We start from the raw sequence: 15,749 nt of genomic DNA, 5'->3' as shown, positions 1-15,749 counted from the left end.
TTCCCATTCTTTATCTAACTTGGCTTCTAATACTTTGCTGTACAATTTGAAAAAGGAACCTATTCCTAACTAGCCATTCACCTACTTAATGTAGCAGATTGATCAGCCAGTTTGGGTTGATGGTATCAAAGGAATCTTTACCCCTTCCATTCATGGATGCAATGTTGAGACTCGAGAAAGAGTGCAAAGAAGAGCCACAAAGAGGATTAGGGGACTGGAGGCCAACATCGACTCATAAAATATTTCTATGGTCTTTTTAGAGTTGCCAATAGAAAGGAAGGGAGGAGCGTGCATTCCATAAATGTTTTCAAAGATAGTAACTAGGTGACTGGAGTTTCTGCTATGCAAAACTCTAACTGATTGATGACTCTTGGCTATGAATGTGTCCCATTGGAGAATATGAAGTATGATACACCCAGAGGGGTGGGGGGAAAACCAGGGTCAAGGGTGATAATAAATTATGAGTCGGCTATACCCAGGCAGTGCCGGACAGTTTAACTCCCAATAAATCCTTTTTAAGTTTTGGAAGTTTGGCTTGAGACTCATGATTTAAATGGGGATAACTGCCGGAATCCTGACAGCTAGCGAAACATATAAAGAATGGAATTGGCGATGTCTAGTTTGATGAAAAGAAGGACTAGGGGTGACATGATAGCAGTGTTCCAGTATCTCAAGGGCTGCCCCAGAGAAGAGGCAGTCAAGCTATTCTCCAAAGCAAATGAGGGCAGGACAAGAAGCAATGGGTGGAAACTAATCAAGGAGAGAAGCAACTTAGAACTAAGAAGAAATTTCCCAACAGTAAGAACAATTAATCAGTGGAACAATTTGCCTCCAGAAGTTGTAAATGATCCAGCACTGGAAGTTTTTAAGATGAGATTGGACAACCATTTGTCTGAAGTGGTATAGAGTTTCCTGCCTAAGCAGGGGGCTGGACTAGAAGACCTCCAAGGTCCCTTCCAACTCTGTTATTCTATTCTATTCAATGGGAGCTTGATATTTGTTTGTTTTGACAAACAAAGACAAACAAGAAAACATCCCATGGATTCTCTCAAGATAGATGACCAACCTGGAAGGGATGTCAGCTGCCTCCCTCTCCTTGGCATCTAAGCTTGGATTGCAAATGGAAGAGATGTAGAAATTATAAAACATAAAAAAACTGCTGTATGAACCATCTGGTCACCATATGGCTCAACTCTCGTTTGTGTCCCTCCTTTTACACAAATTGGTAGGACTGGGCAATTTGTGAGAACGTCCACTAAGAAATAAGACTAGCTGAAGTTGGCATGCATTCAAGGACTTTCCTTTCCATAGGGGGACAAATAAAGTTTATTTCTTTTCAAGGATACCAAAACACAAAACTCTGCAATTTTAAAAGTGGCTCAGCTCTTTATGTGCCTGAATCAAAATGTGGGTTGGTGATGAAAACATGGAAATTGGTGCCTGGAAATTGAGGTGAAAGCTCGCCCAATCTAACTCCTTAGATAAAAGAGAAGATAATTCTTTATTGGCCAAGTGTGATTGGACACACAAGGAATTTGCCTTGTGCAAATGCTCTCAGTGTTCATAGAAAAAAAGATGCATTCATCAAGAGTCAAGAATCATCAGGTACAACACTTAATAATAGTCATAGGGTGCAATAAGCAATCAAATCATAAATAGGAAATTATACTGGGAGACAAAGGAAGATTACTTCTCCCAAATAAGATGTAAGGCAGGAGTGTCCAACCTTAGCAACTTTAAGACCCGTGGACTTAAAGAATCCTCCAGCCAGCATAAATATTGTAGAGTTGAAGTCCACAAATTTTAAAGCTGCCCAGGTTGGACACCTTTGACATATGCCATCTTTACTTTTACATTATATTTTACACATACAACGAAATTCACATAACACCCAGAGACCAGACCCAACATGCACACACACATGACACAAGCCTCCACACAACAGACCAAGTAATACTGTCCAACAAGTCACTGGTGATGGTCCTTAAGTTCATTGTTAAGTGCAGATATAGCTCTGGGATAAAAACTGTTCAGAAAACATGTGGTCCGAGTTTTAATTGTTCTCCATCTTCTGCCAGAAGGCAACAGTTCACAAAGATTGTGAGCAGGATGGGAAGAGTCTCTGAAGATATTGTGAGACTTCCTCAAACAGCGAGATGTGAAGATGTCATCCAGGGCTGGTAGCTGGAGCCCAATGATATTCTGGGCAGTTTTAATGATTCTCCATAGAGCTTTTTTTTTTTGGACAAACTTTATTAGTTTTTTTTTACACACACAAACGAAGCATAGGATGTACTAACATAAAATATCTTTTCTAGAAGAAACAAATAAACCATCTTATTTAAAAAGAAGATAATTCCAAATTATCACACTTCTATAATTTTAATATATATATTTATCTTATCTAATCAACTTCATATCTTTTTGAAACTTCTCTTTATTACTCCCTTTCCTTCTATTTAATCATATTTCTTCTGCCTTGAAATTTTATACTCATTGAATATATTTTCATTAGTGTTCTTCCACATCCTGTCAAACTTAAACAAACATTACACAAAACATAAATACATAAAACTTCTTTTTGGAAGGCGGCTTACCCCGAGTAAGCCATAGAGCTTTTTTGTCTTCTACAGAGCTGTTCCCATCTTCTGATTCCTACTTAGTCCTGGACTCACTAATGATGCAATGAGCTGACATAAATAAACATTAAGCCTGATACATAATGCATAGAAGATAAGATTGTGTGGACATGAAATTTGCCCTCCTAGATAAGTCCTACAAAGGGGTTCTGGAGAGCACGTTTTTTTAAAAAAAGTCAAGGTGAAAACTACGAAGATGCAATCAAAACTCTGTCTATTTACATGCATTGCATATAAAAGCAGGACAGCTTCAATGACTTCATCGTGGCCTAGAAAATACAAGAAGACCCAGAGCGAAATAGTAGTCCTTCTTGACAGCTTCCGACATCAACTATCGATAGACGTCCTTCAGCTCAGAGCAACTGCCAACGGTCCGAAATCCCTCCTCACATTCATTGAGGTAAGAATTGCAATTCAAAAGCAAAGACGTTAGCTCCATCTAATTTAAAACATTATTGAGATTAAAGATTTGCTTCTTCAAAAAAAAAAGACAATATGTGTTTGTTCCAAAGGCAGGGAATTGCTCACTTTATTTGCCAAATAGAATCTAAGTCATTCACAAAGTCACTGAAATGCCACAGGGGCTAGCAGCAGACAGATATGTAATTCAGAATTATTTTGATGGATGATAGCACACAGAGTGCTAAATCTCAAAATGAATTTTGAACGTTTGGAGGCTTCTATCTCCACCAGACAGTCACAGCCTTGGTCCAGATGTATAAAAATGTACGTACATGTTCTTGCTCCATTACCAAAGTATCTCCATTGTTTGAGCAACCCATACCATCCCAAGGCAAGTTCTAATTCTTAAAATATATATCATCATCATCATCATCTCCATTTCACAACCCCACAATCCGTTGCGGGGTGGAGTCTCGGCAACTGAATGGAGCTAGCAGAATGCTTGAATGGCCGGATGCTCTTCCTGTTGCCAGTGCAGAGTTTTGTTCAGTGGATATATTCTCCGTGTGCCCAAAGAGAGAAATATCCCTCCTCTACCTAGGATTGAACTCACAGCCTCCTGATTGTGAGGTGAGAACTCCACCTCTAGGCCACCACACCAATTTAATTCTTAAAATATATACATATGTAATAAATATGTCCTTTATACCAGTGATCCCCAACCTTTTTTACACCGCGGCCCGGTATCCCCAACCTTTTTATGGCGCGGCCCGGTACCGGCATTAGCTGGGCGCCGCCATCTTTTTGATGAAAAAGTGCTTCCGGTGAGCTTTCTACCCAGAAAAGCTCACCGGAAGCACTTTTTATCAAAAAGATGGCGGCGCCGCAAGCCAGCGGCCCGTAGGACTTGTTCCACGGACCGGTGCCGGTCCGCGGACCGTGGTTGGGGACCCCTGCTTTATACAGCACATTCCCGAGTAATGCATAAGAAAAAAGGAAAACTGGAAATTTATTGCCATCTTGGTTGAAGACTATTCTCGTCTCGTCTTTTTTGTGTGTGTGTTTTGTCCAAGAGTGTAGGTTGTGCTTACCCAACACCAAACAAAGGAACTCAGCTTCTAAAAGGGCCGACTGGCCCAAATATAGCCCAGATTGTATTCTTGCACAAAATTAGAATCCTTAAAAAGTGAATGTGTGCATCTTGGTTTCTCTAGGATTATCTTCTGCAGCTACAAGTATCTTCCATTCTACCACCATCCTTAGAAGTTCCGTCCGAGAGTTGCTGTTGTTTGATTAAATTCAGGTCAGGTTCTCAAGAACACCTCAGTTTCTTCCTCTGGTTCCCAAACACCTACCAGATACTACTTTTTCTTTCCCAGACAGTCTCCCCTGATAGAAGTTGTCTTAAAAGCCAACACAATGCACCCTGGTGCTGCCATGTTTAATAAATCATAACTCACCATCTGTGCTAGGAGCAGCATCTAGTTAGCAGGGCTCGAGAAAAGAAGGGGGAAAAAATCTGTGAAGGTTTTCAAGCGACCCAAGGAAATCTACACTATTGATATTCCTTCTCTCCAACTACATCCACTTCTTGAAAAAAAGATTATTCCTAAAAATATCATGAATTATATTATTTGGCAGTTTTATTTTCATTCGTTTATTTGACTTCTCTATAGCCAACCATCTCAACAAGTTTTTCCTTGAAATAATCAGAGGATATTTCCAGGATGGGAGATCCTATCCTTTGGATGGGTCAATAACTTCCTTCCTCCCTTTCTTCTCTCCCTCCCTCTTCCTTCTTTCCTTTCTTTGCTCCCCCTCTCCTTCCTTCCCTCTCTCCCTCCTTCCTTTCTTCCTTCCTTCCCTCCCTCCTTCTATTCTTTCCTTCCCTCCCTCCTTCTCTCCTTCCTATCATTCCTCTGATATGTTACATTTTTGTACATTCCTTCCATGCACATGTGTATGCCTATACAGCCCTTTCCCTACTTCTCGTGTTGCTCTGCTTTTAGTACGAAAGCCAACATCAACAAGCTCTTCCCAAATCCCTAGAGACCCATAAACCGGGATTTATCTTTCCGTGAAATGAGACCTGAGAGGATTTCACACCAAAGTCCACTTCTCCATCCCTCAGAGTCAAGATTGACAGCTTCTGAGTTTGCTCTCCTCCTCCAAGTGTCCTCCTTCCCCTCTTTATCCCAGAAAAAGTGTATGCAACTAGCCCCAAAGCTGCAGAGTGCCAGCTGTTGTGACAAAAAGGAAGGATGCTGTGGGACCGGGAGGCACATTGGGCCAGGTGCCAATGCGCTGTTCCTTTTGCCCTTTGCATTGACTTCCACGCACCCCTCCTCTGCCCTCCAAAGGATGCCAGTGACAAGAGAGCACACACCTCTTCCACACATTCATCCTGTCCCCTTTGCTTCTGTCTGGCGTGGAATTTTCTTGGCTCTACACCCTGATTTCACTGCAGGCTGTTTACGGCTAAATGCGGTAACTATTGATTTTCTTAATAATCAGGGTAGGAGAGGAATAAAAATACCTCACCGTATGCAACCACGTTGACTACAAAGGGAAGCCAACACACACTAGCGCTTGGTGACAAGGGCAGCCGCAATAGAAGCTCTACCCAGTTCGTCCTCGACGTACAACTGTTCTAGGAGCGACCGTCTGGAGTTACAACAGCATGGAAAGAAGTGCACGGTGCCACGTAATTTTACATTCAGATGCTCGGCAACGGATTCACATTTATGACCGCTGTAGGATGATGCGATCCACAAGCAAGACCTTCCACAGGGAAACCAGGTTCATTAAACCACCGCAGGACCAATTTAACAACCGCGGCAATTAACTTAACAAGTGTGGCAAGGAAAGATGTAGAGCAGGGCAGAACTCAACAATGGTCTCCTTTGGCAGCATGGATTTTGGGCTCCCTTGTGGTCATAAGTCAAGGACTGCCTGTATTCAAGCCCACAGACAAGAATCTAGTCCACTAAAGTTCAATACTAAATTGGTGTCCCAAAGGGGCTTTTTTCAAGAGGCGGCTGGACTGTCTGGTTTTTCTTTCAAGACATTTTGCTTCTCATCCGAGAAGCTTCTTCAGTTCAGACTGGATGGTGGGGAATGGCTGGTCATTTGTGTCCTTTTAGAGAGTTGTTGAGGCCATTGGGAGGTTTACCTGTGTCCTCAGGATCACCTGAGTGGTGTGGGACCTTCTTGGAATTGCCGTATTGTAGACTGGAGATAGATGATGCTGTATCCCTCCCCACCTGTTGAGAGAAGGCTGTTCGGTTTTGACATAGATGGCCTTTTTGACACTGACAAACCTCCAAGTGGCTTCAACGACTGTCTAAAAAGGATGCAAATGACCAGCTATCTGCAACGAGTATAAATCCTTCCATTCCCCGCCATCCAGTCAGAGCTGAAGAAGCTTCTGGGATGAAAAGCAAAACATCTTCAAAGAAAAAAAACAGAAAGCCCAGTTGCCTCTTGAAAAAAGCACCTTTGGGACAACCATGATGTGGATGACAGAGAATCTCCATAGACATCCTAAATTGGTGCCAGAGAAGGGTCAAAGGAATTCAGGGAGGGGGTCGTTGGACAAGAATCCTTTATGGCAACCTAAGAACTCCAATGGTCCAGCAAAATAGATGGTTCAGTTCATCTGTGTATGTTTCCAAGGGAGGGAAAATAATCCCATTACTTGATATGGATAGGTTAAGGCAGGAGAAAGCTGCAAGATATATTTTACGGAAGCAGAGAGGTGGCAATTCCCTGGAAATTGTGGTTTTTACACTTCCCAGTGAAGCATAAGATGACTCTAAATCTTCTTTTCTGGTCACAGCGTTCAAAAATGTAATGTCCTTCATTTCAGCCAAAAATGGATGAGCAGTCAAAACGAAAACAAAAAGTAATATTAATGCAGTAAATCAAAAGCTCATGGAAACGGGAGAGAGAGAGAAAAAGGAGATTTCACAGAAACATACTGTAGTTCTGCGTAAAATCCTTGTATCATCCATTGACCTTCCCAAGTCATCGTTTCTTGTTGGGTTGCCCTGAATTTTGGACTCTCCGCTGCAAATGTGTGCAGGGGTCTGCTTTCCTTGAATGAAGGTAGTCTTCAACTTATGACCGCAATTGAGCCCAGAATTATGTTGCTAAGTGAAACACTTAAGTGAGTTTTGCCCTATTTTACAACATCCGGGGTAAGCTCCCATCCTTGCTCCAGCTCCTGCGCGCCTAGCTGTTTGAAAGCATGCAAATGCAAGTCGACAAATAAAGTAAGTAGATAAATAGGTACCACTTTTGTGGGAAGCTAACAGTGTGCCTTGGCATATAGGCACGCCTGCCAAATGACCAGGGAAGCATCTTAAAACAACCCTGTCTCCCTCCATTAAAAAATGGAGATGAGCACCTAGAGTCGGACACAACTGGACATGGCAAACTTTCACCTTTATTACAATGTTCAATAATACAAACCTACTATAAGGGAAGGGACGCAGTGGCTAAGATGCTGAGCTTGTCAATCAGAAAGGTTGGCAGTTTGGCAGTTCGAATTCCTAGTGTCCCATAATGGAGTGAGCTCCCATTACTTGTCCCAGCTTCTGCCAACCTAGCAGTTCGAAAGCACGTTAAAAATGCAAGTAGAAAAATAGGGACCCCTTTGGTGGGAAGGGAATAGCGTTCCGTGCACCTTTGGCCTTTAGTCATGCCGGCCACATGACCACAGAGATATCTTCGGACAGTGCTGGCTCATCTTTGGCTTTGTAATGGAGATGAGAAGCGCCCCCTAGAGCCAGAAATGACTAGCACACATGTGCGAGGGGAACCTTTACCTTTAGGGCTGCTATGAACTGAATGTGGAAGTGAGACTTTCAAAGTCTGGAACATGCAGTTTGGGTGTAAAACATTATTTGGATTCGCTGCCACTTAATCCTAGCTATTTAGAGCATTATAGAGCCTCGGTGGCGCAGTGGTCAGAGTGCAGTACTGCATGCAACTTCTGCCGCCTGACGGTGCCTGCAATTTGGCAGATCAAATCTCACCAGGCTCCAGGTTGACTCAGCCTTGCATCCTTCTGAGGCGGGTAAAATGAGGATCCAAATGATTGGGGACAAGAGGCTGACTCTGTAAACTGCTTAGAGAGGGCTGGAAAGCACTGGGAAGCGGGATATAAGTCTAAAGTGCTATCGCTAAGTGCTATTATGATCTAAAGGTCCCATTGCAATCCCAAGAAACTCTTTTGTGTGTTCCGTTGCAGGGAAGGGGAACAATCTGTTTGGAAACCCAGGAATATTGCCGGTTAGATCCAATGCAGGGGCAATGAAACAAATAACCCAGATTGTCAGTTTGTCCAAGGCGAGAGACACTCCGGGATCAATTTATTGCTGGTTGGGGGCAGATTTCTTATCGGTGTTGTGTTATCTCCAGCACTTCACTGTTCTGCAGGCCGCTGCCGCAGTGAATTGAAGAAACCCCTCCAAGTTCAGGACACGACTCGGTTCTGAAGCTGGGATGCCTCAAATTGCTGTCTTAGTCTGGGCTTCAGTGCTGATTGGGCAAAACTGCGGCACTCCTTGGAAACATAGGAATGATATCCAAGCAAGGACTCTGCAGCAATGTGAATTGCATGGAAAAGAGTCGGCCAAAGGCTTCCCAGTAACCCATAAACAGGGCATGAATTTTAATTCCCCTGTCTCTCCCAGAAGCTGCTAGACACTGAAATGCAGACTCTAAAGAGGGAGAATCCACAAAGGGTCCATGCATTTTCCTCCTGCTGCTTTCCCCTTCTCTTCCTTTTTCTCCTCCTCGTCTCCTTCTTTTTTTCTTTTTCCTCTTCCCTTCTCTTTCTTTTCCTCCTCCTCCTCCTCTTCTCCTTTTTCCTCCTCCTCTTTCCTTCTTTTCCTCCTCCTCTTCCCTTCTCTTTCTTTTCCTCCTCCTTTCTCGTCTTTTCCTCCTCTTCCCTTCTTTCTTTTCCTCCTCCTCCTTCCCCTCCTCCCCTCCTTTTCCTCCCCCTCCTCCTTCCTGGCCCTTGTCTTCATTCATCCCTTTTTAATCTACCTATTTACTCTTAACAGAGATCCAGCAAATGTAAGCAGTTCGGCTAGCAGAGAAAATAAGTTTTAATGATTAACTTTCACCGCTTTGCAGGGGGAAAAGTATGTGTGTGTTGGGGGGAGATGGACACTCAATTCCTGAATGCCCCCCCTTTGGAGGAGAGTCCTTACACTTGGAGCCCCACTCTTCCCTCCCCAAAGGAGTCAGCTCTGAGATTTTTCCTGGGTTTTTAATTTCCGTCACCCTGAAAAACGAACCATGCCCCAGTGATGGCCTTTGCATCCCAGATGCCCCCGAGCTGAAACTCCCATCATCCCCAGCTCCTCATCTCCAACTCAGAAGAGAATATTTGCAGCTCAGGGTTAAGCCGGATTGTCTTTAGTGCTCTCTGGGCTATTCCTGCAAGAAAGCCACCAAGCTTTGAGAGCCCCGAGGATTCCAGTCTCCAATAGGCTGGGTTAGAACTCCCATCATCCCCAGCCTGGGCTCTCCCATCTCCGGACTCCTTAAGCTGAAACTCCCATCGTTCCCAGCGAGACCCTCCCTTTCTCCCGGAGGGAAAAAACAAAAAGACGCGGAAATCTCCTCCTCACACCCTACTCCGGAGACGAGTGCCCTTCCTCATCCCACCACCCCTATTGCACAGGCCGCATTGCCCCTCCCCTCCTCCTCCCCCCCAAAACCCCCAATCCGGGCTAATTGCCCCACTTTTCTTACTCATACACCACACCCCCACCCGAAATAGGGCACCGCGCCTGCCCCCGCCCCCAGCCCTTTTCAGCATCTGGAGAGCGGCGCTGGACCGAATCTCCGCCTTGCGCGCCCCTCCTGCCCGTGCATCCCTCTACCTCCCCCCCCACCCACTCCGCATCCCTCCGCCCCACGGCCGGGCAAGACCAGCCCCACGCGTGACGTCAGCCTGACTCCGCGCGAGGAGGCCAGCCTGCCCGCAGGCAGCCGGAGTAACTCAGAGGTCTGGCGGAGCGGAGGGAAGCCCGGGCGAGCCGAGCTCTGCGCTCCCGCTGCGCTCTGGCCCTTCTCCTCCTCCTCCTCCTCCTCGCCCCGTCGGAAGGACTTGCGCGCCTCCTCTTCCTCCTCCTCCTCCGCCCATCCGCGCATCCCTCGCGCCACACTTACCAGCCAACCTCGCTTGCACGCTCGCTCTCGGGGCGCTTGGCACACACACACATACAAAAGTCTCGCCCGCCTTTGCGCGCTGGGGGAAGCGGAGGCGGGCGCAACCCCAGCTCTGCCTGCCTGCCCGCCCTTCCTTGCTTCCTTGCTTGCTTGCTTTGCAAGCCCGCTTGCCCGACCCGGGTTTTTGCTGCTGCTGCAAGTGCTGCTCTCTGCTTCGGCTTCGCCTCCCTTCGCCGCCGCGGAAGATGCTAACCTCGTGGCTGCGCGCCCGGGCCAAGACGGAGAGGTTGCGATTCTCTGGATGAGTGAGTACCGCAACGTCGACAGCGGCGGAGCAGCCGGGGGCTCGCGGCGGGCGCGGGCGTGGGTGGTTCTGGAAAGGAGGTTGGAGTGGGGGAAGCGGGGGGGCACGGTTTTCCGAGCTTGGCAGTTTGGAATCCAAGGCGGGAGGGGGTGCGTGGGTGCGGGGAGGGGGTCGCCGTTCGCTCCGGGTGGACTCAAAAACGGGAGGGTTTTTTATTTGCTGGTAGTTCTTGGGCTTTGATTTCCTTCGACCCTTCTCCGCCTTTGAGGGGTACAGCAAAGTATCAGCAAGGTGAGGGTATAAAGTAGATTTGAGGAGATGAGGAGGGTTTGTGGGCTTATTTTTTGGGGGGGTAGGGTTGCCTTGAGTTGCCTTGAGTTGCCTTTTTAGGTCTTTCTTCTCCAGCGCGTCTCCTCCTTAACTATCCTTACGGAAAGTCAAGGAATTTCAAGACGGAGACGCTACCGCGGAGGGCGGGTTGGGTGGAAGGATCCTTTTTGTTCTACCTTAAATTCCCCGTGCCCTCCATGATTTCCAAAGGAAAGGAAAGAGGGCAACCTCCCCCGCAACACTCCCATCTCACTCCCCCTACCCCCGTTCCTTCTCTCCCCCACATTTTTGTTTTGTTTTTTGTTTTCTACCACCAAGACTCCGATGTAATGGAGAAGGCGGGCGGTGATGAATAGCGAGAAACGAGAGTAAATTCTGTAGAAAGGAAGCTTGGTGCCATGGTTTGGAAAGAGCGTTTTGTGCTCGTTTGGGTGTCTGGATAGGACCATCCAGACACCCGCTAGGGCAAATTAGGATAGGATGGGATGGGATGGGATGGGATGGGATGGAAAGGAATGGAATGGAATGGAATGGAATAGAATAGAATAGAATAGAATGGAATGGAATGGAATGGAATGGAGTGGAGTGGAGTGGAGTGGAGTGGAATGGAATGGAATGGAATGGAATGGAATGGAATGGAATGGAATGGAATAGAATAGAATATATGGAATGGAGAGTGGAGTGGAATGGAATGGAATAGAATAGAATAGAATAGAATGGAATGAATGGAATGAATGGAGTGGAGTGGAGGGAGTGGAGTGGGAGTGGAATGGAATGGAATGTAGGAATAGAATAGAATAGAATAGAATAGAATAGAATAGAATAGAATAGAATAGAATAGAATAGAATATATGGAGTGGAGTGGAGTGGAGTGGAGTGGAATGGAATAGAATAGAAATAGAATAGAATAGAATAGAATAGAATAGAATAGAATAATAGAATAGAATAGAATAGAATAGAATAGAATAGAATAGACTTCTTTCTTGGCCAAGTGTGATTGGACACACCAGGAATTTGTCTTGGTGCAAATGCTCTCAGTGTGCCTAAAAGAATAGAGACATTTGTCAAAAGTCAAGAATCATCAGGTGCAACACTTAGTAATAGTCATAGGGCAAATTAAAGAGCAAAGGAAGGAGACAACCCCCCATCCCCTGAGTCATGGAGAGGGCTCTCAAGAGAACCCTTCAACCCAGGCGGGGACCTTCTTTCAGGGTTTCTTTTGTCCAGCTTTCCAAGGGGAAGATGGACAAGGCTTCCTCAACAGGAGACCTGATGGTGTCCCTCAACTATTTGATGGGATCCCTTGGGGCAGAATTAGGCCAAGGAGAAACGGTAGGGGTGGAAGAAAGGAAAAACATATCCCTCCCCCCCTCGCACCAAGAGTTATTGATGAAACTGGAAACGGAGGGTAGGGGGAGGCAAAGCCATGGGGGAAGGGAGATGAGCCAGGCTCCTTCCTCACACAAAAGAGTTTCCATGGCACAAGAGTGTGTGACGATGAGGAGAAGGGGAAGAGCTGCATAAGTGGAGGGCCAGTTGAGTCTGAAAATTCCCATCCCAACGGGGCCATCTGGAGAAGGGGAGGGGAACGGGGGTGATGGAGAGCAGAAAACCACTGGCTCTCAGCAGGTTGAAACCTCTTCCTCTCTCATTTTCCCTCCCCCCCAAAATATTTTGGAGGGGTAGTGGGAAGGCAGAAGGGGACAACTCAAGGAAGAATCCTGAAGAGCAGCCCAAAGAATCGTAGGTCCGGTGGGAAGGGGAGAAAGGGGTCCAGGGAGAGAGAAGGTGGGGTGAAAAGGGCAGAGTTCCCTTCCTCTTGAAGAGGCCCCCAAAAGGAACGGAAGTCTGGAGCGGGAGAGGGAGCCTTGGGGGTTGTGTCACGGGCGTTGCTGCATTGCCTCCAGATTGTTGGGTGCTGTTTGACTGATGTGCCTTGTTTTCTGTCTTCCCTCGTCCCCCTCAAGGCTGGACTCTTGGCACAGAAGGTGGGCTCATCAAGGCTCCATAAAGATGCAGAAGGGAGTTTGGCTGCTGAGCGTGTTCACAGTAGCTGGGATCGCGCCGACCACTGAGAGCCGGAAACCTGCCAAAGACATTTGCAGCAAGAGCCGTTGCCCTTGTGAGGAGAAGGAGAACGTGCTGAATATTAATTGCGAAAACAAGGGATTTACCACGGTCGGCCTCCTCCTGCCTCCCCCGTCCAAGATATACCAACTCTTTCTCAATGGGAATGCGTTTGCCCGACTCTACCCCAACGAATTTGTCAACTACTCCAATGCCGTGACGCTCCACTTGGGTTACAACGACATGGAAGAGATTCGAACTGGGGCCTTCCTGGGCCTTCGGATTCTTAAGAGGTTGCACCTCAACAACAACAAGCTGGAGATCTTACGGGAGGAGACCTTCCTAGGCTTAGAGAGCCTGGAGTATCTCCAGGCTGACTACAACTACATCACCGCCATTGAGGCAGGGGCTTTCAGCAAACTCAACAAGCTGAAGGTGTTGATCCTCAACGACAACCTGTTGTTATCCCTCCCTAGCAACGTGTTTCGTTTTGTCCTCCTGACCCACCTGGACCTTAGAGGGAACCGGCTAAAAATGATGCCTTTTGCTGGCGTCTTGGAGCACATCGGAGGAATTATGGAAATCCAGCTGGAGGAGAACCCATGGAACTGTACTTGTGATCTTCTGCCTCTCAAAGCTTGGCTAGACACCATCACAGTCTTTGTTGGGGAGATTGTGTGCGAGACCCCTTTCAGGTTGCATGGCAAAGATGTCACCCAACTGACCAGGCAGGATCTCTGCCCTCGAAAAACTGTGGGTGATTCCAACCCAAGGGAGAAATACCCTTCCCACTCAGACACACACATCCAGAGACTCCCCCCAACAGTTAACTCTGCGGTTGGGGCCACCAGGGCTCCCAAAGCCAGCCGCCCACCCAAAACCAGGAACCGTCCCACCCCACGGGTCACCGTGTCTAAAGACAGGCAGATTTTTGGGCCCATCATGGTTTATCAAACCAAATCTCCCGTGCCCCTAACTTGCCCAAATCTTTGTGCTTGCACTTCACAAAGTTCTGACAATGGGTTGAACATCAACTGCCAGGAGAAAAGAATTGGCAACATCTCCGATCTCCACCCCAAACCCACCAGTCCAAAGAAACTCTATTTGACAAGCAACTACTTGCAAACAATCTATAAAAGTGATCTTGTGGACTATCCGTCACTGGACTTATTGCATTTGGGAAACAATAGGATTGCTGTGATCCAAGAAGGTGCCTTTTCTAATCTCACCAGTTTACGCCGGCTTTATCTCAATGGTAACTACCTTGAGGTCTTGTATCCTTCCATGTTTGAAGGGCTCCACAGCTTACAGTATCTCTATTTAGAGTATAATGTGATTAAAGAGATCCTGCCACGCACCTTTGATGTGTTGGGCAATCTTCACCTCCTCTTTTTGAACAACAATCTCTTGAGGTCCCTGCCGGACAATGTCTTTGGAGGCACCACTTTAACTAGACTCAACCTGAGGAACAACCATTTCTCGTATCTTCCCGTGCAAGGTGTCCTTGACCAGCTTTCAGCCCTAATTCAAATCGACCTACAAGAAAACCCTTGGGACTGTACTTGTGATATCATGGGGTTGAGATACTGGATAGAACAAGTCACCGAGAAAAACAACCAGCAGTCGGGAAGTCCCGTGGTAGTCAACGAAGTGATCTGTGACTCTCCCGCCAAGCACGCTGGAGAACATCTCAAGACCTTGAGCAAAGAAGCCATCTGCCCCGAGAATCTCTTCGATTCTTCTCTCTTGTCCCTCAATCTGAACACCGATACGCCATCAGCCTTCAGCATCTTCCCCAGCGCCTTTCCGGAAATGCGGATGGAAGTCCCCCTCTCCGTCTTAATTTTGGGCCTTCTGGTGGTCTTTATTTTGTCGGTCTGCTTTGGGGCTGGGCTCTTTGTCTTTGTTCTCAAACGCCGTAAGGGGTTGCCAAGCCTGCCCAGCAGTACCAACAACCTGGACGTCAGTTCCTTCCAACTGCAGTATGGCTGCTACAACAGCGAGGCCCACGAGAAAGCGGAAGGCCATGTCTATAATTACATCCCTCCTCCCGTTGGCGAGATGTGCCAGAATCCTATCTATATGCAGAAGGAAGGGGACCCCGTTGCTTACTACCGGAATCTCCATGAATTTAGCTACAGCAATCTGGAGCCGAAGAAGGACGAGTCTACCAGCTTCGCCTTTACCATCAGCGCGGCAGACATGCTGGAGAAGCAACCCTTTTCGAGAGAGCCGGAACTGTTGTATCAAAACCTGGTGGAGAGGGTGAAGGAACTGCCCAGCGGAAGCATGGTCCAATATAATTTCTGTACCCTCCCCAAAAGGCAGTTCGCTCCTTCCTACGAGTCCAGGCGACAAAACCAAGACAGGCTCAATAAAACAGTTTTGTACGGGACGCCGAGGAAGTATTTTACGGAACTGTCCAAACCCGATCTCCCTTTGCTGCAAGGGAAGTTGCAGGCGGAACCGGATTACCTCGAAGTGTTGGAAAAACAAACTGCCATTAGTCAGCTGTGAAATGGGGAGTGGGGGTGGGGGAAAGGCCTGGGGAGGGGAGGGTTGCATTGGATGGGTGGGGAAATTCTTGCAAAAGAGCAAGCCAGACCTGAACTGGAGACATCCAATGAAATTGGTCCCAGAATAAGAATAATATTATTTTTTTTTGGTTTTGTTTTTTTTTCTCATCACCATCAACATCAATGAAGACATTTTTCGGACCAGGCCAGGTTTTGGGATGGGTGTCTTCTACTAAAATCCCTTTAAGTTATTATAATTATGACTGTTGTTATGATTTTGCAGATCTTCCTTCTTTCCCCCAA

The 15,749-nt window shown here is 46.7% G+C and overlaps 1 protein-coding gene across 1 annotated transcript; it reads left to right on the top strand.

The window, feature by feature from the left end:
• The first annotated feature begins 10,156 nt into the window (after positions 1–10,156).
• SLITRK2 (SLIT and NTRK like family member 2) lies at positions 10,157–15,450 on the top strand. The gene is made up of 2 exons (XM_087972229.1): positions 10,157–10,534; positions 12,831–15,450. Exon 2 carries the CDS (start codon positions 12,877–12,879, stop codon positions 15,445–15,447), a length of 2,571 nt encoding a protein of 856 aa, XP_087828355.1. The 5' UTR covers positions 10,157–10,534; positions 12,831–12,876; the 3' UTR covers positions 15,448–15,450.
• The last annotated feature ends 299 nt before the right edge of the window (positions 15,451–15,749 follow it).

This window comes from Notechis scutatus, chromosome 10 (assembly GCF_049901735.1).
Source record: "Notechis scutatus isolate UNSWTSFEM ecotype Mainland chromosome 10, rNotScu1.2, whole genome shotgun sequence".
NCBI lineage: Eukaryota > Metazoa > Chordata > Lepidosauria > Squamata > Elapidae > Notechis > Notechis scutatus.
Note: the sequence above shows the minus strand (reverse complement) of the source record. Positions and strands in the feature narration are given on the sequence as shown.

Coding starts and splice junctions, on each gene's coding strand:
- SLITRK2 (XM_087972229.1), top strand. CDS start 12,877: ATGCAGAAGGGAGTTTGGCTGCTGAGCGTGTTCACAGTAGCTGGGATC.